The sequence below is a fragment of the Xylocopa sonorina genome, chromosome 6, assembly GCF_050948175.1.
Source record: "Xylocopa sonorina isolate GNS202 chromosome 6, iyXylSono1_principal, whole genome shotgun sequence".
Lineage (NCBI taxonomy): Eukaryota > Metazoa > Arthropoda > Insecta > Hymenoptera > Apidae > Xylocopa > Xylocopa sonorina.
In genome coordinates this window covers 7,374,039-7,398,898 of record NC_135198.1, presented here as the reverse complement: position 1 = coordinate 7,398,898, position 24,860 = coordinate 7,374,039, and the positions used below count along the sequence as shown (strand labels likewise).

At 40.1% G+C, this 24,860-nt stretch overlaps 2 protein-coding genes across 5 annotated transcripts in view; one reads left to right on the top strand and one right to left on the bottom strand.

The window, feature by feature from the left end:
• Positions 1–763: 763 nt before the first annotated feature.
• On the bottom strand, positions 764–3,048 carry LOC143424460 (FUN14 domain-containing protein 1). 3 transcript variants are annotated; one of them, XM_076896515.1, is made up of 4 exons: positions 2,767–2,894; positions 2,183–2,344; positions 1,886–2,081; positions 764–1,151 (listed from the first exon to the last, which is right to left on the bottom strand). In XM_076896515.1, the coding sequence occupies exons 1-4, from the start codon at positions 2,820–2,822 to the stop codon at positions 969–971; spliced, it is 597 nt and encodes a 198-aa protein (XP_076752630.1). In that variant the 5' UTR covers positions 2,823–2,894; the 3' UTR covers positions 764–968. The 3 variants fall into 3 exon arrangements, with proteins under 3 accessions (XP_076752630.1, XP_076752631.1, XP_076752632.1); XM_076896516.1 differs by lacking the exon at positions 2,767–2,894 and adding an exon at positions 2,895–3,048 and having other exon boundaries at positions 768–1,151; XM_076896517.1 differs by lacking the exon at positions 764–1,151 and adding an exon at positions 1,553–1,794.
• Positions 3,049–3,553: 505 nt separating this feature from the next.
• The window catches only part of Utx (Utx histone demethylase), a 76,482-nt gene continuing 55,175 nt past the window's right edge, over positions 3,554–24,860 (top strand). Inside the window, exons 1-3 of one of the 2 annotated variants that reach the window (XM_076897378.1) lie at positions 3,554–3,850; positions 4,318–4,571; positions 4,647–4,755. In XM_076897378.1, coding sequence (XP_076753493.1) covers positions 3,783–3,850; positions 4,318–4,571; positions 4,647–4,755 — 431 coding nt within the window. In that variant the 5' untranslated portion in view covers positions 3,554–3,782. Of the gene's footprint in view, positions 3,851–4,317; positions 4,572–4,646; positions 4,756–23,791; positions 24,041–24,860 lie in introns of those variants that run through there. The other variant, XM_076897380.1, reaches the window with a different exon arrangement.

The following is a 24,860-nucleotide window of genomic DNA, read 5'->3' as shown; positions in this document are numbered from 1 at the left end:
CACCACGTGGAGGTTGCTGCGAATGGAGACTCATCGTAACCGCGTCCCATCCATCCTCCATTTATATAAAATGTTATTAAATAATACCTACTTTCAATGTATATTTGCAACAAGTTCGATCTTTGACCCCTATGCAAATGCACAAAGGAAGGAGTTTCATAAAGAATTTTTGCGAGAAAGAATTATTACAATTCTTGAAATACTTGAAATACTTGAAATACTTGAATTACTTGAATTTTTGCCCTAAAAAGGAAATACATTTCTCCGTATTTCGTTGGAAATTTGCTATATTTTCGCACTTTATTAACAATTTAACTACTCGAACGCATATTATATTAATATACGTTCGAGTATATAATAAAATAGTAGTACAAAATTAATTAACAAGATTCATTGTTATTTTAAGTTATAACAATATATTTTTCAAACCGCAGTAAATATAGAAAAATCATACAAAAAGCAAACATTACATGTAGCTTCCTATTTGTTAATATATCTAGCAAATATTATAGACTTAACATAATAAGTATATTAACTTTTATATTCCACAAATACAATCTCTAAAATAACTGCATTACTTTTGCTGTATTCCGAATGAAATAAATTTTTATATTTAATTCGACACATTTCACAATACTAATATTATAATTAAACGTAAATTAAATATAAATTTATATTTGGTAATACTGTTAAAATTTATGAAATATGTAAGCTTTAGTATTAATTTAATGTGAATGTTGTTTATCTTTATATATGTAAATTTGTGCTAAATTATAAAAAGTATGATCAATATAAAAGAAAGCAAAATTTCATTTGTTTTGTACATACTGTAATGTCTAATTTCAACTATTTTTGTTTTATTATTATGTTATTATCTTGTTACTGTATACCTTTACGAAGTTTTATTATGTTATTCCAAGACAAGTGCCTGATATTTTTTATGCATTCAGAGTACAGCATTCTTAAATTTAATTTCCACTTGCGATGCCAAGTGCTAAACCAGCTACAAAAGATGTAAGAAAGATATGAATTTCTTGAGTTTTAAATGATTTATCACCGGTTATAGAGTGGTACCAACGCCGCGTACGAGATTCGCCATTCTTCAACAATTGTTCAGCTTTATCTAGCTTTTTATCAACAAATCTCTCGACCTGAAATAATAAATCTTATTACTGAATGATTTATTTATAAAATTAATAAGTATACTTAAAAAATATTACATACAAATCTAGACAAAGTATCGATATCAATTTTTCAAAGACAAAGACCTTGAAAATAATACGAAATAAATCAAAAATTTAAATAGAAAAGAAAGCAAAAGCAAATTCCAATGATCTCATTTATTGTAAGATATAATCAACTTTGTACACTGTTTTTCTATATTTCGTTTATCATTTTTTTCTTCTAGTGAGAGATAATGCACAAATTTGTACATATATAACTATTAATGATTATAAGATATAAAAACCTGTTAGATTTTAAACCTAACTATATGAGATATACAATACTATAAAGATGTATGCCACAATGAACTTATATATTAAAAAATAAAAATAAAAATATTTCCTTATGCTGATAAGAAAATGTTAAAAGATAGGTTTGATTCTTAAATAATAGAAACAGTAAAATTTATACCTAACATACAATGCTAATATGAAAAGTACTAAATATACACTGTCCACATATGTTTTTTGTATGTAACTAGTGGTTTTTCATTTAGGATGCTAAACCAATAATGAAACCACCAACAAAACTTGTTGCCACTAATGAATTGTATCGATACCATATTCCTACCTATAAATAATATTATTATTATTATTAATAATATATTACATTTCCTCTGGTACATATCGATATATAACTATGTAATGTGTAAGAATTTTACCTTGTCTAAAAGCTTTGGTCCTTCGCCGGTAACTTTCTCCTCCACCTTATCTGTAATCTTTTCTGCTTTCTTTTGAATTTTATCCCAATTGATTTTTATGTAACCCTGGTGAGCTGCAATTTGCAGCATTATAATTCCACCACCAACCGCGAATGCAGCAATTTTTCCAACTTTCATTGTTACAAAGCCGGTTAGCCTGTACGAAAATAAAATTAATATCTCTTATCTACACTACTTAGAAAATGTTTAAGCAACATTATGAATATAATGTATATATATATATATATATATGTATACCATCCTGATGTTGTGCCAATAATAATTTGCTTGGTGGCAGATGTTTTGCTAACGTCTCCTAAAATCTTGTCAATCATGCTCTTTGCTTCTTTCGAAATGTCTAATTCTTCTTTGTTCGCTTCGTCTTTGCTTTTCTTTGTTACTGGAAGATTCATTTTAACGCTGTAAAATATTTGTTAATCTTCAATTCTCGATTTCGTTAAAAAAAAAAATAGTATCTTCCCATATAGAATGTTCATTTTAATTTTAAACGCGACACTTTTTCTACGTTCTCCTCTAACGCGATTCTTTTTACATTATGAATCTTCTGTTTAAAATTTATCACACAAAATGATAAGGTACGGCCGCTATTTTCACGTCTGTATATAATATTGTCGGAAAGCCATTCTTCGGTTATTCGTCAGAATAAAAATATATCGATGATTGCATTGCTAAGAAATTGTAATAATGAGTACTTCGTTGTGACAAAAGCATTTTTTTTTTTTTTTTCCGTATAGACCCACTTTATCGTGCAACATGCAGACGGACACTATCGAACAAAGATAACACATTCCGAAATAAGATGCAAAACAAAAACCGTCTACCGTTTAAACAATTTTGTTGCTCCTGACTTGATGGGATTCTTTTGCAGTTTAGGCATGATACAGTTCAGGTGTATCCTTAAATTATGTAATATCTCATAGCGGTTAGTATTTACACATGTAAGGCTCACCTAATTTGTTTAATCACCGAGGTTTATAATAAAGTTAACGCCTTTTGTGCATAGACTGATCTGATAGATCGTAATATGCGGTATTCCGCGACGATCGTTTCGGTTTGAAGACTTTCGAGACGGTACAGTAGTAAAATGGTAAAATAACCGTCTTTAATACTTTATAATACTCTGATCGTATTAGAATCTAACGATTGCTCTCTCTCTCTCTCTCTCTCTCTCTCTGTATAACTTTGAATTGGAAATAGTTCGAATAAACACTCTTTAACGAGTGCTTCAGGTATCTTTTCTAATAAATTATAAAAATATCCAAACGTTAATACATTCTATCTTCATGTTCTTCGAAACGCTGAAAATAATCAAGTTTACTTCCTAAATGTTATTTATATCAAAACAACGACTGATCGTTCCTTATTATTGTTTACTTATTCCTTTATCGCATTTTATTCTTCGCTGTGTAACGTGTTAAGTCAGGCTTCTCATTGTTAAATTTCATTTATCTATATTTTTAACAATCTATGCAATTGGTAAACTTAATTATACATTTTATGCAGTATTACGTATTTTCAAGTATACGAATATGAATCGTGTAAAGTATAAGAGTAAATTGTTTAAATTTTTGCGCCTCTCCGAGACGTTCCAGAGAGCGATGTTCTTTGGTACCGGAATTCGAAGCCGACGTGAGCGGTGGTAATGGTCTTCCGTCGCGTGATTCGCCATCCTGGTTTAACCTGATCGCCGCTTTTAAAAACTTATCGTCCCGATGAAGTGATGAGATGTCGAGTGTGTAAATTGTGAAAACTCACGTATCCCCGTGCAAAGCGGCATGTTCTAAGTGCAAACATGTGCCCCTTCTGTTTTTAATGAATATATTTACCGTGTTCGAAAATGGCTCAAGATACGGACGACATCAACTTGACTCCTCAAGAATTACAGATATTATCCGAGTTAGACAGGTAATTTTCTACCGAGCAATACCTATCCCGATAAACCTCGCGCTGGTTACTTAATTTCCCGTGTGCTGCTTGTATTTTACTTGCTCGCCTACCAAAATATAACCTAAAAGGTTGTTTGACAGAATAGGCGCGCAATTCGATTAGTTTATTTGGGCATACTGTTGTAACCTACTGACATCATTTTCGGAGATCTAGACGTGCTCAATTTAATTACAATGTCATTCTACTTTGATAATTTGCGTTGCGTTCGTTTCCAATGTTAAAAGTAATAGTTGTCAGATAAAGATTTGGTTAAAAGATACGAAAACAATATTATTTATTCCGACGAAATATTTATTTATACAGATTTTGCAGGAAACTAAATGTAACGCAGCAATATGTTTGACACGTGATATTTTTTGTCCGCACATGTAAGGGGTGATTGTTGTAATTTTTATATTAATCAATGTGTTCTTTTTATTGCGCAGTCGACAGTTTGGATTTTTGAAATTGAACTCACCGGAGCAATCGAAGAAGAAGGCTTTAGTTGTACGCGCGATTAAGTATCTAGAAAGAATGCTAGTCCAAGCGCAAGCTGAAAAACAACGTAGGAAAGCAGATAGTACAAAAATGAATCCTGATGAGTTGAAGGATGACAATGAAGACAAAGGAATTAGTATCGATCCTAAAACGTACTGTAAATTAGGACATTTCCATTTACTTTTAGAAGATTATAGTAAAGGTAATTAATCACTTAAAGCATTCTTTGTTAATTTTATCTGCGGTATTTTTACTTTTTCTCTTTTTGTTCCAACAGCTATGTCTGCATATCAAAAGTTTTATTCCTTGAAAGGGGACTATTGGAAGGATGCTTCATTTTTATATGGACAGGGGCTTGTCTACTACCATTTCAATGCTTTTCAATGGTAAGTGATAATAACACAACTATTTCAATATATCATTCTGCATGTACATACCTTTTCCTATATACAGTAACTCATATTACTCCTTTCTTGTTAATTTATTTAAAATGTGATAAATGAAACGATGCCTCCATCTTTTATTACAAATATGCAGTCATAAGATGAATTTATTCTTTATTATAATTCAAAGAAAAGTTTCAAGGATTGATCGTTATATTTAGTAAATTTAAGATGTAGGTAATTTAGTTTAATATAAGTCATTTTTCATGGTTACTAAATGAATCAATATTTGGGTAACTAGTTAGTCTGAGGTATCTATTGAATCCACGTTTTGAAAAAGAGGAAATAAAATAGTGCGGATAAAAATGTCTCTACAGAAAAATGTTGTAATCTCTCACGAGAGTTGTTCACCTTGAAAAGGGGGCGTCGCCCCCTTGGACGATGTACACATAGAGTTCATCGGTCTCGTCCTGTATTCTCTATTTTCTTAATTTCGCGCAAAATCCTGTTGATAATGCAGTTGTGTGTTGATAAAGTAGACTATCGTGAAAATCGTTATAATTGATCGTACAAGGAAGTTACCGACTGAGTTATTGACAAGTAAATTCAACGATAGATGCCTCCGGCTTCCGTAATGAAATAACGAAGAGTGCCTACGTGCCGAGTTGGTGCACGGATATGGACGACTAGGATATCGTGTGGGGGAAATAATAGGCCAAGTACATATTTACGTGTTTATTCAATGGCCAAAACGATGATTTAGATTTCTAGCACGTTGTGCTTATAATCTCAGTGGTAAACGAAGTTGTTAGAATTTTTTAAATATCCTTCATTTTGCATTGCTCATGCAATACAAACTGGATTAAATCGTGAAAAAATAATTGTGTGGGATTTTTGTCTTATAAAATGGTGGTGAGCTTACGTTCGTGAGACGATTTTGCGGGTATTCGTGTACAAAATTATTTCAGTAATTTTCGATTACTCTGTACTTAACGTATCCTCGGTAAAGCTATTCAGGAAATGTAATTTAACCTTAATTGACACTAATTATTTCGGTCTACAGATGTCTCCAAATTTCGTTACGAATACCTAGTTATACGCGAAATAAAATAACGTGTAACATTTGAAAATTGAAAGGTTTTCGTTAATTTTTTATTAGCCGCTTCGAAATAGTCCAGAAGATTGCAGCACCATCAAATATCAATTAATGCGGTTATATCTATCATTCTTGATTAGTATCTGTGCCGGTGACCAGGTCAAAAGTTCGCTTGTCACATTCCAGTGATATTTTACTTAATAATTAAAGACGCGCCAGAAATATAAAACGTCTCGTTATACCCGAGGTGCATATTCTATGTCTTCGAAGAAATCCATTAATTTTGTTCAGAACTATCATCAGATATTAAATTATCGTGGTTATTTTCTATTGCGAGTTTACTTCGCAAAATATTATACGATAGAACGGTTAAAATTTTTGTAGATGTGCATATGCGACAGATATTGTTGCGGTTAACTTGACATTTCCTGTCAGGCAATCGGCTTTGTAAACGGTTAGGAGTGGGAATATCGATTTCCTGTTCAACCCTCCTTAACTCGGATGGTGCAAGATTCCCGTGGAACGAACCTCGGCAGAAGACTCCCTTTCGATCTTTCAGCACTCCACCAGTCTACGATAACGCGTAACCGTTATCAGTTTTTTGCGATTGACGCCTTTTCATGACATCCGCCAATCGAGGCTCCCTTCATTTATACTTTATCAACTCGCATCAAATTAAAGTTACAAACAAATATTTCAGTTGAACAATTCGTTACACGCAAGAAGAAGATCTAGAAGTGATGATTTTATATAATTGGGATGCTAGAATTAGAGGTGTTTCAATGATAAAAGTTCGACTCGTTAAAAATCCGCACGTTCGAGTAATGCTTTTTGCCCTCTGATTAACGGGAAATCGTAGCGAACTTCACGTTTGCCCTTTTTCAATACATCTATTACCACGAATCGCTTACCCTGAGTAATCTGCGCCCGTGTGTTAAATGGACGCCTATTTCGTGTTCGCAGACGCATTTGTACGTATATGTTCGCCTTATTTTTATACGACTCACTATAATCGTTTCTAAAACTTCTTTTTCTCTCTCGTCTTAGTTATTTTGTACCGCGTGTAACTTGGTGCATATGCAAGTATGTCTTCCGTGTTTCGAGTTGCGTGCAGATCGGTTGGTAACCTTGAGACATCAAAGTAACTGCATGCATAACCTTCGCGCAAAGTAATACATAGCGATCTCAATTTTAGCTGAATTTATTTCGTCGCGAATTACGTGAGATATAACTTATGCATTTCTTTGTGGATACACGCTGAGCAAAATATGAACGCAAGTTTTTTCTACTTCTATTTTAAAATAACTACAATTATACTGGAATTACGTAGAGGAATAGTGTCTTTTGTCTTTATTCCATTCGATAAACCGCAGACTTATTCAGCGGGTGAAATTGAATGGAAAATCCTCTCTTTGCGGATGCGTGAGGCGGTTTCCTTAGATATATTGGGTTTCAATGCGTCCGTTCAGGTGTGCATACATAGTAGGAAATACGTAACAATTATTTGTAGATCAGGATTGAATTGTAAGCAACATTGCTTCGTCGAAGATGCAAGAATTTGAATAAAATAATCTGGGGTTCAAGACAAGGGTTAAGAAACTAGTAGATTTTATGTTGGATTCGAAATTTATGCCTGATTTTTATCCCAATAAAAGAATCGGACGAAATCGGATAGATTAATTACATTCGCGTGATAGGTTGGTTGGTTGCAGCGTGTGGCACCGTGCTGTGATCGCGATAATTAGGCAAACAGAGTCACGACTCATCGATAACAGAAATTACAATGAGAAAATGGTTTGGCGCACGCCAGTCACCGAAGTATCGACGATGAAACGAATATTATCGTTTCTACACCGTTGAGTTATCTCTTTATTACCTCGTATCACGTGACAGGATGTTCACCGTATCTATGGTGTACCGAGACGAATTGCTAAGACCGTTTACGTTAACTGAAAGAATTTAAGGCCAAGTTTGAGGACGAATTTCAAACCGTAGACTATTCAATTGTAAGTGTACGTAGTTTTCATGTGACTGAAACTAATACGGAAGATTTCTATCGAAACAGAATATAAATTTGTACTTCTGTAGAGTGCTTGGCTACCCTTGGACAGGGAGGGGAGGCTGTAGCAACCCTTTCGTTCGATCGGCGGGCCTTTTTTTTTCACCAACTTTTCACCCTCCGGCATTGAATGGAGCCAAATCTCCCTAAGGGTGATTCACATGACGCGTGACTCGTCAGTTCACGAACTTTCGTTGTACACATGCATTATATCGTTGGCTGGAATATTAATAGCGAGCCGTTGCATTATGCAGTCGCCGGTTCTATGCGTGTTTCTATTTTACGATATCGATTTTCTTATTTTTCTACGTACCCGCGGCTGTAACAATCGCAGAGAAATGCACGGCTACTTCCACCACTGAATGAGCTACATGCACGCGTTTCAGCTGCTTTCAACGATTCTCCCGTTCCAATGGTATACCGGAAGTAATCATAGTCAAAGACGAATTATGATTGAATGATATACTCAACGGTGGACATAAGGTGGTTTCTTCATCTTGTTCGATTTTTCTACGTTTTCTATTATAAAATTTATTTACATTAAAGAGAAGCATTTTTGGAAGCAAAAATGTCTAAAGTGGAACTTGGAAATGAGACTTATTTTGTGCGAAGGTAACTATTTCAGGCAGAGAGCCGGTCGAAACAGCAGCCGGGATATTTGTCCGCCATGGCAGAGCGCCGTTGAGTCACGTGCAACGCATAGAGATGCGTTGCAGACGATCGATTTTACGGCCTCTCCTTCTACGCACGTGTTCATCCATGTATAGTCACACATCAAACTGGCGATCGTACAGACCTTATCTCGCGGATTACCCCAACCCCCCTGGAAGCAGAATGCTGTCGTTCTTTTTCTTTTTTCCTTTTGTTCTTCTAAAATTGCTTCTACATTAGGATTTATTAGGATTGTTTCAATACCATTTCACTTGCGTATGAAAAGTGAATTATTTTTTAAATTCAGTTAGCTACAAAGGAACAAAAGTTAGAACTTATGTACATACTAATTTCTTGAATTATGGAGGTGCTCGGTTTGATCAAATGTCGATTAGACTCTGACAATTACCATTGTTCCGTTAGTGTCGAGCGAAGCATTTTTAGAGCGTTAGAATAGAATACTAATTAGGTTTCCCGTCACTGTCAATTACCTTAGACATTGTCATAGTTAATCTTGTCAGCCGTCCGTGCAATTATACATTTATCTTCAATCTCCTAATTGTGTAATTCGCCGAGTTATTTTCAGCTTTTCTTATTTGACGTGCAAAGGGAAAATATAAGTAGCCCATCAAACTAAAAATATTTATATTGTCATACACATCCGTAGCATGAAGAAGGTTCAGTTTGCATACTTGATATTTTCAATCAAAGATATACTATTTAAAAGAATAATAAACTAGGACGATCTTCTTACACTTCTCCAAAATGTAAAAAGAACACGCTCATTTGCTTCTTTTCTCTCACTTAACTTTACAACGTTCAGCTGTATGCAAGCATTTAAAGTCTCATTTTTTATACAAGAACATCAAAACTGTATCCGTTTGTGAGAAAAAACAGAATATACCCAAAATGGGTACGATGATTCTGTTATTCGTAACCGTAACGAATGTCCAGTGGAGCGCGCAGTGAAACCCCGGAGCGTTGGAAGCGTCCGAACGGCCGCGAAAAGAACGAACATGAGGCCAGTGCGGTACAAAATTCAGAGACGACAACGGGCAATTAATTTGAATACTTATCTGGCCCGCTGGCCACGTGTTCCCAACGCCGGGAATTAAACCAAGGAAGCAGTCCCTTAGCAGTCGGCGGTTCGCATTTATTCGGTCTTATCGGGCGAGCAGTAAGTTTCCAGAGGTAATGCACACAGGGGCACCTTGCGCGTGAGACTTTTCATGAGCCCGCACACGTGCACGCCGTTGCTCAAACGATATGGCCGCTGCACCCTGCCGCGTACGCGTGCAGCAAGGTGCATGCAAGCTCTGACCCAGATCGCACGATCGATATTCCCTGGCCCAGATACGCTCACGGAGATTAATATTTTTTTTTTTTACACAAACCCGACGATATTACATATATCATTAAGTGTACGGACGATTGATCCCTTCTTCCCTTTCGCGAACTTCGCGACGCATCGTTTCCCTTCCGCGAGGATCATACGTTTTCCAGAATTAACTTGACTTAAAAAAATTATTTTCTTTTGCGCATCGGAACGGTATAAAGTAAGATTAAGTTTGTTATGCGAACGGTAATCATTGTTTTGTTACGGTTATTATGGTGCGTGAAATTGGATTGCATTTTAACGAGGTGCGTTTTGGTCCAATAATTTGTACGTGTGTAACTTCGTTGCTCACGAGATCAATCATGCAAACTGATGCTTGCAATTTCTCATATCGCGCACGCGAGTCATTGATCCAGATTGATCTTTCAAATTCATTTCTCGTTGCTAACTCGTTTACAGATTATTTCAACCGGGTTTGAGTATCGTCGTTTTATTTAAGATTGACGTATTTAGAACTGTCAACCTCTATAAACGTTCTCAGGAAATAATTTATATTAAATACTATCGCGTACGTTCTACGGGTATTTCTAGCATTTTCACTTCTTGGAAATCTTTCCAAAAACAACAAAACCGTTAGAAATCCACAGGACGCAGCACAAAAGCTCCCATTCACAAACTAAAGCTTCCATCCGACGACAAAGACCATCATTAATCCACCTTGTAAACCATGCCATTACCCACACTAACATTCCAATGAATACATAAAGTGGTCGACGACGCTATAAAATATAGTAAATTGTTTGAGATGACTATTGAATAGAAGTCACATAAATTCAGCGTGACATTCAACGCGTCATGCGTTAAAATCACACTTTGATACTAAATTCAAGAAAACTGAAGTTGCTCACTTTGGTTCCCATGTGGTTTAGATACAATCGAGTCTAACGCCTCGGAATCGAATCCAGTAGTTAACCAACACCTAAGCCCCTTCCATTCAAGCGAACTTCCATCTTCAATGCCGCCATCGATGGCACCAACCGGATGGCAATGACCGCTATATCGCTCGACGCGTCGTCCGTTTCCGTCGAAATTCCGATTCCGACGCGACGACGCGGCCGATAACGTAGGTCTCGTCGAAAAGTCAGGTGGATCGGCGCAGAAGTCGCGGCCGTACTGCTTCCAGTGGCGGTGGACTGGTGCCCGCTGCTGTTGCGGTTGCACGCGAGTGTTACCGTATAGGAGGGACAACGAGGACAACGACGCCGACAGCGGGCGGCAGGGAGTCAGTCGTCTCGGTATTACTTCGCGGATCGTTCGGCGAGGTCATGGTCAGCCGGCGTGCTGAAACCGAGAGTCAACAAACTCTGGCAGCGAAGAGAGACGCGAGCCAGCAGCGGCGCACCAAGAGTACCACCAGCCGGCCATCCAACCGGACAGTTAACCAGCCCACCAAACGTAAACCCTCTGTACCCGTTCAGCCGTGCGAGTTCCTCGAGGAAGAAGCCGCCCACTGCTAGCGGATTCTCTCCGACCCCTTTCTTCTTCACCCTCCCCACTTCTTTCTCTCTTGGCTTTCTCCTGTCCGTGTTGCTTCCACTTCGGTCTTTCTTGTCTGTCTTCTTCCTTTCATCCTACGGAGCATCTTTCTTTACCGCGGGACCTCTGGCGCTAAAAATACTCCGCAATCATTACTTATAGCCGGCCCGTTGCGTGAGGTGTGTTCCGCAGGTGCAGGTGAAGCAGGAGCGTGTCTTTCGCGGTCTTCTTGGAAACGAGATCCGTGCGTCTCGATCGATTAAGGATTCGTTAATCAAGTGTTGATCAGGGGGGGTTGGAATGTTCACGTTCATGTTCTTGGTCGGTTAGGCTGGCTGTTTCTTCGGAGTCTTGCGGCGCGGTTAGACGTTGCTGGAAATTTGTGGAATCTATATTTAATTTAACGAACAGTTGAAGCACAGTTTGTTACGAAACTAATTTGCAATTAACCTCCAGTTAGTCATGCGATCTCGGAATTACATGTAAATATATACATACGTTATTTCATTCGCGCGATTAACTAAAGGTTAAAGCATGCAGAATTAATCGAGGCCACGTTTTCATTGGCGTTTTAATCAGTGCTTAAGAAAAATGTTTTATCCTTCTTGTATTTCTTTGTGATTCCAAGGCTGCAGATGCACACGTGCGCTTAATTTAATGCGCACGTGGGCACTATTTCCTGAAATATTTTCCGCTTATAACACGTGACCCGTTAAGGTATTACATACATTACTTAGGGGATATATGACCCGCATGAGACTTACTGAAAAATGTTTGATCAACATGGAGCCGAAAACGTGCTCCACCGATTAACGTAATCAGCAATCTTGCATATCCTTTTACTCCGACATGTCCCAATTCTAACGCTAACCTTTCCGTCTTCGATACCTTTCTCCCTCTCTCTCTCTCTCTCTCTCTCTCTTTACCGTACACCTTTCTTTGTGAGACACCGCTCTATTTACCCGGAAGAAATGCGTGGATACGATATCTGCTTGTTAGTATTGTGTTGCGTCCGATCGCGGAGCATACGTGTACTTACGTATACAGCTCGAAGCACGGCGAGTTTATCGACATTGGTACTCGTGACGTCGTGATTCGCGGTGGCAGCGCCCTGGACGGGTCCGTGCCTCCGCGAGTCGTGACGTCATTGGGTAGCGGGGCAAGTTGCGGGCCAATTGGCATGCGCCACGTCATCGCCTGCCTCCGCGCCTCGGCAACGGCGAGTCACGTGACGTCACCAGGGACGACACACACGGCAGTCTCCACGAGTTGAACGACCCCTACGGACCAAGTTCAATACACCGACGAGGAAAGATACGACCCGCGGAGCGGACCTGCGAGAGTCCGCGACCATAGTTCCCTCATTGCTCGCTGTGCTTGCCCCCCGAGGGAATCCGTGTCTTCCCTCTGCCTCTGCGCTTTCGGCCAGGCTCGCATCGTCTCGGTCGGATTCGGGTTTCTCGAATCGTAGAGCTGTTTGGTCCGTCGGATCGGGGTAACGCGCGTTCGATCCGACGGACGTTCTCGCATTCGGTGACTGCCTCCGCGGCTTCGAACGGGACCCGAATAGCGCATCGGAATTGCCCAAATTTTATCGAGGAATCTCGATTATCGGGAATCGGTTCGACTAGATTTTGCAGCCAGAATTGTCGTTGAGACCTCGACGTCGCATGACAGAGGGAGGAGCGTGCCGCTTAAACTCCAATTATATTTGTCGGACTCGCTTGAAGCTTTTTAGCAGCTAACGCGCCCGGGAGATGCTCAGGGCGATACGCTCGAATGCTACGTGCGTATTGCGTGTTACACAGGAGTTAGTCATTAAACGGGAGGTAATACAAGACGAAAGATGAAGAACGAAACATATTATGATCATTTTTCTACGGTGGTTACTGATAATTTTGTGAATATAGGAGTTCGCATTCATTTTTCTTTTATTACAGGTCGTTACGTTTAATGTATCAAGGGTAGAAAAATTAAAACGTCGTATACGCTTCATACGTTATGAATATATGAGTACGTTATAATAAAGTACACGGCAAGTGAACATTCCTCTTTACTGAAATTGCGTTACATTCTCGATAACCAGTGAATGAGAATAATAAGCTCGTAGATAAAAGGGGTAGGAATAATGTGGCACGTTGATTGCGCGAAATCATTCTAGAGAATTAGATTGTCTGTCTCGGGACCACGTGACTTTTATTGCTTAATATATCGTTGCGCTGAAAGCGAATGTAGGTAATGTCATTAAATCGCAGGAAATATACTATATTAAGCGCATACGTAGCGAATGCGATTTTTTTTTATAAATAAACGCATTGCGCGTTGCTTGCGAAATTCACTCGATGAAAATGTTTTCTACGATGGAAACGCGCAGTAATTTAAATGAAGGTGCTTTTACAATGTTGATCGTTATTGTGATTTGTATTTCCGTTGCGGGAAAATCGTTCAGAATATAAGAATTCCAATTTTTAGTTAAATAATGGAAGCTTCCAAATCAAAATTGAAGTCGATCACTTAGATAGGAGAGGAGAAGGACCTCGATTTTGTTATTCTGATAAGCTATTCTCAGCGGTGGGAGGAAAATCGATTTTCTCAGTCCTCAAATAGAAATTCCGCGTTAAATCGAATTCCAGGGAGTCGCCTAGTTGCGTTGCGATCCCGCTGGCGAAAAATCGCTTTTATTTCGGGCCAAACGCATCTCGATCGGTCTGTTTTTATTCATTTAGCCAGTGAGGAAGTTAAAATTAGTCGTCGCGACGTTACATCTGGGAGTCAGTGACTCCTGCGTGCAAACGTTATTCGCCTTACGCCTAAGAAATCAGTTCTGCATCTCAGGACAAGAACGAGTCGTGTCGGTAGGTCGTCCCAAAATGAGTGTCCCTCTCTGGTTCTGTGAAGCTGCGCGCTCACTGTTACACACAAACCTCTAAATTTTTCCATACTTCTTAAGATATATACTTAAGTTATACAATCGTGTTTCTCGTTTATCGAAGGCTGACGTTTCAAACATAACTTCCTGGACATCAGTTGGTCTTAGTCTAAAGTGTAGAGCTATTCTCCTGTTTTCTGTACAGAGGACCGTGATCGATCGCAGCACCGTTCACGCGTTTTGTACCCCCCCACAAATAAATCGAATCCCAACGAGGAGATTATTCGATAAACAAACCTTACTAGTCGGTAAATCATGGCGCGTCTAAGCGGGTATACGCTTGAAAAGACGCTTTTAAGTATTGTTAGCGAGGCTGAATATCAACGGGAAATATTTCTTAGGCAAATACGGGGTGGTCCGGTGGAAAAGGGGCCGCCATAACGTCTTCCGTTGCGGTCACGTGGCGGAGGAAGTGTGTTAACAAAGGACAGGTGGTTTCAAAGGGTAAACTCGACGCAAAAGAATAGTTTTTTTTCTTTCCGCTTTAATTTTTCGTTCCTTGAAAATAGCAAAGTGTTTGGAATGGAATTATGACGTTTTCGTAGGAATTCGTTCGCACGTTTGAAACGATCGATAGACATGCGTAATGGTTCTGAGGAAAAATAAATTTTTTAATTAATTCAATCGTAATAACGTTAATTTATGTAAGAAGTTCGATACATTTATACAGAGTGCAGAGAAATTACTACATAGGAAGCTGTTGATACATTTTTGTACTTACTTAACGAGACGTTAATCGATTATTGAAACGGAAATTGCATACGTATGTTTCCTGCAGGAAACGTGTACGTGTAGCAATTCGGAGTGATGTATACGTAAAGGCAACTGCAAAGGATGTTACCACTTAAATAACATTTTGAGTGGATACGACTTACGTTGTTCATTTATTACAATACGAAGCCCGCACCGCTCTTAAATGCATCAACTCGAAAGCTGCAATTATATAAAGAACGAACGAAGGAATAGTGAAAAAAAACATTCACGTTGCACGTTCGCAACTTTTAAATTGGGCAGGTAATTTCGCGTAGGTACGTTCACTTTTTTTTTTTTAGCTTCCTGCCCAGCCACGAGAAAGTATTGGTACGAGGAAATGATGTACGTTCGAAACAGTCAGGATTAAGTTTAATGTCATCTGGACAGGTTCCATAATTTAAATGTTTTTAATGCACCACCCTGCGCACCCGACACGTCCCCGGTTAAAATTCATTCGGCTCGCAAGCAGGCAATATTCGACCGCGGGAGCAGCTATCCAGCCCAGATCCCGTGCGTTTCCCCGTTTGAAGTATGACACCACGCTGCGCAATTTATATGCATCCATTTGTAATGGATGTCGTGAAAGTAAGTTGGCACAAGCACCGGTTTCCTCCGCGAACACGTGGGTAAGAACGAAGTGCGTGTTACGGCCACGTGGCTTGGCATCTGATAAGACCGGTCTAACGCGAACCGTACTCGCCACTTAGCCCAACTAACTGGCCATTTTCTTCAGCCAGGCCATCCTTAAAAAAGTTCCCGCGGATCGTGTTGTACACAGACGTTGTAATTCTCGGTGCAGATAACAAATTTCTTGCCCGAACGTTTCTATCCTTTTCCTTTTCTGTTTTTTTTTTATCCACTCTGGTGTGCAATGATCGATGTCTCAGTGTGTTTTAACGGTATTGGTATATAGGGGTACTTGTCCACCTGAGAGTAGAACTATCGCCAGCTGCTTTCGAGAGCCGAGCTCACTGATGCAGGTACTTAACGCGCGTGCCTCTACACTTATTTTTCCTTTATCGCATAGGTTTGGTAAGTTTCACTCTCGAGAACTCGAGAACCGATGATAGTTTTGTTTTCGGACGGGTGTATGGTCCGCCTAAGTGGTGGACGCAGGAGAATGATAATATATTTAGAGATTTACCAATGTAAACTACGTATAGGAGTTATCTGTACCGGCTGGCGAATTTGGGGCGTGCGTTACGTTTGTTCTGTGTTTAGAAATGGCGTTTGATGTTCGACTGCCCAGCAGATAATTAACGAGTACAATTTTCTGATGTCAGCGCTTGTTTGGTAACGCCTGGCACTGTTTTATTAGCGTGCAAAGTGAAATAGGATTTTCGTGACGTTAACATTCCATTGCAATCGATTTCGACCTACATTTTCGTCATTCAAATTGAGAGAAGGGGTAACTGTCCTTTTTTTTTTGATGAAAAATTGTAGGATATTCGACATCCGTCAACTTTCACACGTTTTTATTTGTTTGCTTAATCCGAACGGACACAACGTGTACACTGATTTACCGATATTTGTTAACGGGGGGTAACACGTACACCGACGGGTGTAATTTTATTGGGCTGAATCGAATCGGGGCAATTAATATCGATTTGCTTTCGCGGACAACAAACCGAGAGATTATTTACTTTAGGAAATTTGCTACGCGTTCGATGAGTTAATTCGCGCGGCAGTGCCATTAATTATTTACATTTAAACTGCCGATATTAATTACTTCCCATGAACATTCGCAACCCTTAAATCACGCATTCCGTACCAAGTCTCGTTTACGCGTTCGAAAAAATGGAATGAAATATTTGAAAAATTCTGTCCATATAATTACGGTCGCACGTTTAACGAGAGCTAAATAACGTACGTAACAATGCTGATTCGATGCCTGGAACACTCGTAATCGGTTTAACACGTCGCAAACCGAGCGCGTTAAGCCCGGCTTGTATCGATATTCATTCGCGAGGCTGTGTCCCCTAGCACGTGCCACGGGGGTGCATACGTTTTCATCGGTGCATGATCGATTGCTTTTTTTTTTCCACCGTGCAGCGTCTCGCCTCGAACGAAACCGATCCATTCCGATTGACTTATCGATTCCGCTGAAAGTAACAGTGATTCCGTGGAAAAGCGAATTAGGCCAGATAAGCGGCTGGTACGCGTCGATATCTACAACCGCGTAATCAACCGGCAATTATTTCCCGTGCTTAGCGTTGATTTATGCGTCGCGATTCTTCCGTTCCGGGGCTGAAAATTGGCCGCAGATAAATTTGTCATTCTCATGGAATGGAACGTTCCTGATTTAAATCGTAGCGCGTTTAATTTTAACTTCAAGGAACAGAAGAATGTCTGCGACGAGGATCGCAGCTCGCATCTTTCGAATTAGAAATGAACTTCAATTGAATCAATTTTAATTGATGCGACTGATTCTAGGATAAGTTTAATTACGTGTGACAAAGGGAAGGGTGCTGGGATGCTTTTGTACGGCTATTTGAAGTAAGAACGAGAGCGATCCTCGGTTTTGTAGCGGGCTGACGCGCGTTCGTTAAAAATAATTAAATCCGAGCTTAAAGTCGCGCACCCTCCGCCGTTTCGAAAGAAAGAACCGAGAAAACGAGATTGCACGGCATCGCCGCGTGTGTATTTTGGTAACGAACCTCGCCACTGGAATTTTCATCCTTTCCATTCTCTGGACGAGCTTTTATACGCGTGAAACGAGATGGAGAATTATTTATCTCGCTACCTATGCGTAATTCGCGACAGTATGTTAAGTATCGCGATTCGTAGCGTTCGTTTTATAGAACATTTCGATTCGTTCCGATTCTATTCTCATTTGGTTATTATAATTTAATGAAGGATAATGCTTTGGTCCCTTGGTTTATGAAATTTATATAGTATTTATGATAAGGTACTCAATTATTCCTCGCGTTTAAATAATTACATAAAGAAGCAGTTTTAATTCGTAATTTTAGTTCTTTTCAGAAATGCTATCTTTATATTTATGAGATGGTAACAAGCCTATGTTTACCCTAGTTATTCTTTTTTGTTTTTTACAACGCCAGTTTGTTGGAACACTTTATTTTTGCATTTTTTTGGTATACGTATAATTAATACGGTGTTGTATGCCGTTTCTTAAATAATGATATTCCGAGGCACGTTAAAAGCATCGCTGATAAATTCAAATTGCCACGAATATTCAGATCACTGCCGCAGAATTGAAATTTATTTTCCGCCGGGAATATTTTCGCTGGAATTCATGCGGCCCGTAAAAATATATAATAAGAGAAAACGTATGATTTAATATGGTTACAAATTCCACTGCCACCAATCTTTGTGAAAAGTTCATTTATACCATCGTCCATGAATTAAACAAGAAAAAAAAACAAATCCGTTCTATAAGATTCATGTGTGAATACATTTAAATACCAATTGGACTCTTTATACGTGAAAAATGATGAAAAAGGGTGTAGATGCGCATCGAACTATGTAACGTCTACTAATTACTATTTAACCACTGTTCCATGAAATGAAGACAAATTAAATTAAAGGTTTAGTAAAAGGTTTCGCGTAAAGTGTGTGGAAAGCTGGGAAAGGGGTTAAATAGTGTTCTATACATACTATACAACCCTTTTACTTCCTCAATATTTAACTGATCACTTCTGAACTGTTCAGTTCTTGATGATCCACTAACACGTGATGCACATTCCGTGACATTTATTTTATAAGACGATGGTAATAAAATATTTCATTTTGTCCAGTACTTTATTATCGATAAAATGACAGCATTAATCCAGCGTGATTACTTAAAGGTTACGTATCGCGTGCAAGGTTTTCCCTTCCCCGCTAATTATCCGGTCATATAATGGTGATATTTATGGAATCGCGTCATGGCCGGTGCGTAACTTCAAAGAGTGAAGTAATCGCACTGGCTGCGCTTGTTTTTACGTAACTAACCTTCGCTCGCGTTATCTATTCCCATTCACTGTGCACAACAGGTAAAGGCACGCTGGGAAGTACGTCCCTTTGATGATAATGCGAAACGCAGAGGCCCCGGAAACGAAATTCTGTGCGGCCGTGTTACAGGTTCCAATGCAACCCTCGCCAATCTGTTCAGTCGGCCATTAAAAAATGAGATTAAAGTGCCCATAACTCGGCTGAGAGTTCGGGAGTGATTTGCTACGAGAAAGTTGCGACAAAGCCGTGAAATAGACGGAGCGTACAGTCCTCTTTTAACCGGCGATCACTATTTCCAATGATATACACCTGTATTGGTGAGGAGGCAGCCTCTTGGGTCCCCAAGTTCGATGATAGGAAACCGTGGGACAGTTGTACAGTGATAATTAGTATGGTCGTTTACAGGAATAAAAGTTGGAAAGGTGTTTCCTCATGCCAAGGCGGTCGGTACATCCATTTCGATAAAAACCCGTCCAATTAAGATTATCAAATTGAAAAAAAATGGTTATAACGGTGGATTAAAGAACCGCGGAATTTTGTCGCATGAGTGCATTAACGATAAAAGACCCTCGATGGTTTCTGCTCGTCCCGCGTTAACGCGTTACTTTCCATCTCGTCGTCGAACGGTTTTACCGTGGCTAGAGAGTAAACGCGAGCGGGAGGAGTGGAAAAAAGGGAACGAGACGAAGATGAGGATCACTGGCGAAGAAGTTTCTTTGCTCAACGAGGAGAAGTGAACGTGAAACGAGAAAAAGGAAACAGAAAAGTGCCGCGGTGTGTGTATTTTAGTAACGAACGGTCTAAAGGGAAAGCCTGGTCGTTGCGCGGCCGAACAAAGACGGCGCACGATTTTTGGCGGCGAAAAACGAGCTTTTTCCTACCCGCCACCACCCCAAGCGCGCGTCCTCTACGCGCCTCTCTCGCATCCACGAAACTCTACCCATTCCGAAAACGCCTCTGCCCGCATTTATATTTACGCATTAAACGCGTCGTGACCGGGCCTATATATAACGAATTGCATCCGTTTCCGTCTTCCCTCATTTGAAATGGTAATGGGACTTTTGAACAGACTTTTTCGAACGCGGGGAAACAGCGTCGCCGGGATAGGATACGTAGTTGTTTTCGATGAACTGGATTGTTTTATCGTTCGTTTGAAAACGTGTATGTAGTTTGAAAACGAATATATTTTTGTTTATTCTTTTAGCGCGAATAAAAGAATTTTTCAGTTAAACGTCAGAATACAAGAAAAGAGTGACTTATTATTATTGCGTACATTTTTGATGATTCTCTTACTGTCATTATTTCTTTTTATACACGGAAAATCTTCAATAATGTTATTTGTATTGTAAATTTATTAAAACCCGTTCAGACGACGGAAAAAATTCTAGTTCAGATTGTATTCAAAGCAGCAGCAGGAGAGTTCGATGAACTTTTTCGAACGCGCAAGCAGTATTTTCGATAAGAACGAGAATAATGTTTACGTATACGTTTCTGGCAAGGCGCATATGCAACGATTCCTTATCCTATTTCGTATCGTGTTGAATCGTATACTTTCTTCGAGTTGAAAATAGAAATATGATTTCTTGTTCCCCCTCCCATCGTTTTTCTCCGCGATTACTCATTTTGGGACAATATTTGTGCCACCTCAGAAATCAAAAGCGATACGATGTAGTCTGCGTGACGATTAAGAGGTTAACAGCCATGTGAGTTTCATACATTTTGCCCAGTGGGGACCGCAATAAAATATCATGGCCGCGTAATGGTAAAATATTGAGTAATGTGATTAAACAAGACTATAGTCTTATCAGTAGTGCGTTTATCTTGTCGGTAGTCACCCGTGACCACGATGGCTCTACAATGCGCTCGATTCCTCTTGATAAATTGCTTTCCTTAAAACTGTTTGAAAAACTGCAGGGAAAGGAGAACCTAATCTAACCAATCCTCGTATTGCAAAAATCAGGAGTATCAGTCCTACATTTATTTTTTAAACGTTTCGATTTAGTACTTATATCCATATCCGTTTTAAATGGCTACTTTTTACCACAATATTGTTATCTATATTTTAGTCGAAGATGAATTCCTCGTTGAACCGTGTCCCGAATTGTATAGCAGGAATTCGATGAACGCGTGCCCTTGTGAAACGCCAGCAAGACCATAGCGTTCTAGAGCCGTGCCAGATCACAGACGTATAATCAGACAATTATGCTCATAATAATAGGCTGGGGAATTCTTAGTAACCGTGCCCGTGTAGAGATTCGCTGGTGGAGGGCTTTATTTACCTATGTGTCTTATGGGAAAGTTTTGCTGCCGCTTAGTCGCAAAAACCGACGTGTGCAACCTCGCGACGTCGACAACCCCCGGTTATTGTAACCGGCACTCCGCTCGTTCGCGTAAGCGCACACGTGAGAATAATTTCAACCGGTTCCCTCGGATCTGTCCCAGCCACCGTCTACGAAATGAATAACGCCGCGTATCTCGATAACGTCGAATCTTCCTAAGCACCGCGTACATTAAGGCGCTTGTTTGTTGGACGAACTTGTTTCGCCGGTGGATCCGATAGGTAAAGACGTGGATAAGATTAATCGCGACTTTAAACAAGCGAGGCTCGTGCGATTCAGGAATATTCCTTCGTCGTAAGAAGGCTGAAAATGCATTTTCTTCTGTTTACGTTTATTTATTCTGTAATTAAAAGAGCTTATAGTTTTATCACTCTCGTAGAGTCGCATGTGGAGTCCATTTTGAGTAGGATGTAATATATAACATTGAACTGAAAGTAAATTGTGTCTTTGATTCTTTTGTTTGAGTCTGTTAAAAATTATTTCGTGATACCAGATTTTTTAATATTTGTTTCAAGAAATACCTTGTGTCTTATGCGGGTACCAGGTATTATATGGGAACCATCGATAGACTAGCCTTTTACGCGTAGTTAACTAAATTAAGAGGAGATACAAAGAAACAACTATACTGCTGGAGGCAACCTTGCTCGTTTTCACAGAAAACGATCGCTAACAGCCGATTTTTTAACACTAGATCTCCTGATCCATGTCTGCTATTCGGCTAAAGATTATCGATCCCCACAAGGATATTTGGGGGACGCTACAGCCAAGCGTCTGCATTATTAGCGTCGTTTCATATTATTAAATTGTGTGTGACGAGCACTGCATTCAAATACTTAAGGATACAATTAAAATAGTTGTAAGTCAGCACCTTTAATTACAGACGTGCACGCATGTTGCATATGAGATTGATTTTACTGTTGTATATCGTGCGTGATGTGAAATTACTCCGGCAAGCTTTGTGCTTCGCTTATGTAGGTCTTGGTCTTTTGTGTGACGTTCTCTTTTGCACGGACTAGCGAAACGGTAAAGAACATGCGAGAAACAGATTAGCAAACGCAAGCCTGCAGTCGTGGTAATTCGGCGTAATTTGTTAAATGTTCCGGGAATGGTATTTCCATTTTGCGAACTCTTTCTTTTCTCGAGCTCGTCCTTCCAGAGTGAATCACTTATTCTACCGATTTCCAAAATTGGTTGTACATTGTTTTCATATTTAACATACAATTATATTGCTTGAATTGTTGCTAATAACAGTATGATACACTCCCCATTTTTGTCACAACAATTATGTGACTCATAAACCGTAATCTTATCCGAAGAAAAAGGCTGAGAGCGGTAAATTTTCGAAAACAATTATTTTTACATCGACAACCGAAATTACACGACAAATTTAAAGTCGAGACCATTACTTGTGATAAACGAACGATACGTATGAAACGATTACGGTATATAATTGTGTATCGCTGCCTCGCTGCCGTGGTGGTAATATAAATGTTAATAAGGTTAAAGAAATGTAGGAGATAAGCTTGCTCTCGAAAGAGAATAGACTACAGCTGTAGTTGGTAGCGTGACACAGAACGGGGTGGATGCATCGGGCGGTGGCTTGTCGGCGAGTGTCACGGTACTGTTCTAAAACAGGGCCACTACGCATGCGCGATTCCCCTATCGGCTCACTGTTGTCTCTCTGCGTCCCTCTGCCGTAAGTATTACCGTCGGCTCCCCCCTCTATTCATCTTGGAACATCCCCTCCCTCGTCCTCTCCTAATCCCCGTGTGCCCTTCGCGCCAGTCGCGTCAGTTGCGTGAGAGCCTTTAACGGGGGAGGTGCTTCTTAGCACTAACCGTGCGTGGCACCCTCTCCTCTTATAATCACTGCCATTAGTAGTATAAATATATATATATATATACATAGGTGTATAAATATATACATATGTATAATCGAAAAATAATATAGCATATATCCGTGGTCGCGAAATCGTCCGATCCGTAAATTTCAATAGATTTGACCTGTGCGGACGGTATATAATCGAAAACGCGTAGATCACGTTGATCCAGGCTACAGTACAGGTAGATCGGTGAAATAAGAGCAGCGATACACGAAGACCGTAAGTGTTCTTTGAAGCGGTGGAAAAAGTGAGGTGAAGCTCCGCGGACCTATCATTGTGCCCGTTGTTGCTATTTGCTCCGCTTCGCGCGGCGAAGCGTACGGTCGCGTTCCGTGTCGAACGCACAGTGTGTCCGTCACGTATCTCTCGCTATCTGTTTCTCTTCTTCGTCACTTTCGTTTTGTGCATCGACACGTTTCACTGGCTGACGCGCGGCTCTGCTTCCATCGTGGTGCTTCCGCCGTCCCGACGGTGTGCGTTAACACAGGATACAGAGCGGTAATATGTCGCGTGTGACGTTGTCGTGAACGAAAACAGTGTGCGGATTCTGTGGATGCGGTACTCGTTGAAAGAAGGAAGTCGGTGAACTTGTGCATCGTGGCTGTGTTATATTCTCGCGCCAACGATCCTCCTCCCACCGTATCGTCCGGGATTCTCCTCCTGCGAGGCGTGTACGGCCTTCCAGCGTACATACGGCGTCTTCCTGGCGCTGATTGAGATTTAAATTCCACCGGACCTTGGGCGATTTAAATGGTGAGTGAACCGCCGGGCTGACTCGCTCCGCCGTGCGTCATTGTGCGTTCGCGTGGTTGGCACGCTTGCACGTAACATATATACGCGAATAGGAAGCGTGCTTTCCTCGATGATACCGACCGACTGTGCACACGGTGCTCGCTCCAAGATTGATTGTCCCGTATATCTCTGTGTACGTATGCGTGCGTTGTTTAACGGTGCATCGCGAGGCTCGCTTGGCTCCCAACGAACAGACGACCGTCGTCCCGGTTTTGTCCTCGAATTAGGAGGCCGAGCATGAAATTTTTGTCGAGGGGCATACGATCGATGCTTCGGGGACGCTTTCGTATACGCCCTCGACTCGTCCTTTGACCCTTAAACGAGCAAGCGCCGTGTGCATCGAATATAGAACGCTTTCTTCTCTCTCTCGCTCTCTCTTTCGTTTTTGTTTTTTAACATTCCGCTCTTCCGTATGCAATTAAATCGGAATAACACGAAAACGTGGAAATTTATTCTGATTTTCGTGAGAAGCCTTGGCTATTACGTAATACCGTGTATCTGTAATCTTTCGTTATTAAATTTGATCTTACCAATTTCATTACATCAAATGACATTAGTCGTAGACGGTAAATTTGTACAACCTATTAGTGTTGCTATTAGGAGTTGCTTGGGCTTCGTACCGGTTACCTTGACCCGTTTAATCCTTTCTCACGACCGTTCAATTACTTGCCGATAGCTGATATATATCCACAGAATGCACCCAAAAATTCCGATAGAATGTAAAAGAAAGCCCGCAGGATCGTGTTCTTGGACACGTGTTTAGAAGGTGTATATCGGCAGC

What these genes read in the sequence shown, in the direction of transcription:
- LOC143424460 (XM_076896515.1), bottom strand. Translation starts at nt 2,822, where the DNA reads ATGCCTAAACTGCAAAAGAATCCCATCAAGTCAGGAGCAACAAAATTG. An exon ending in GCAACAAAATTGTTTAAACG is followed by an intron (nt 2,345 to 2,766) that starts GTAGACGGTTTT and finishes AATATTTTACAG; the next exon opens with CGTTAAAATGAATCTTCCAG. An exon ending in ATTGGCACAACATCAGGATG is followed by an intron (nt 2,082 to 2,182) that starts GTATACATATAT and finishes ATTTTCGTACAG; the next exon opens with GCTAACCGGCTTTGTAACAA.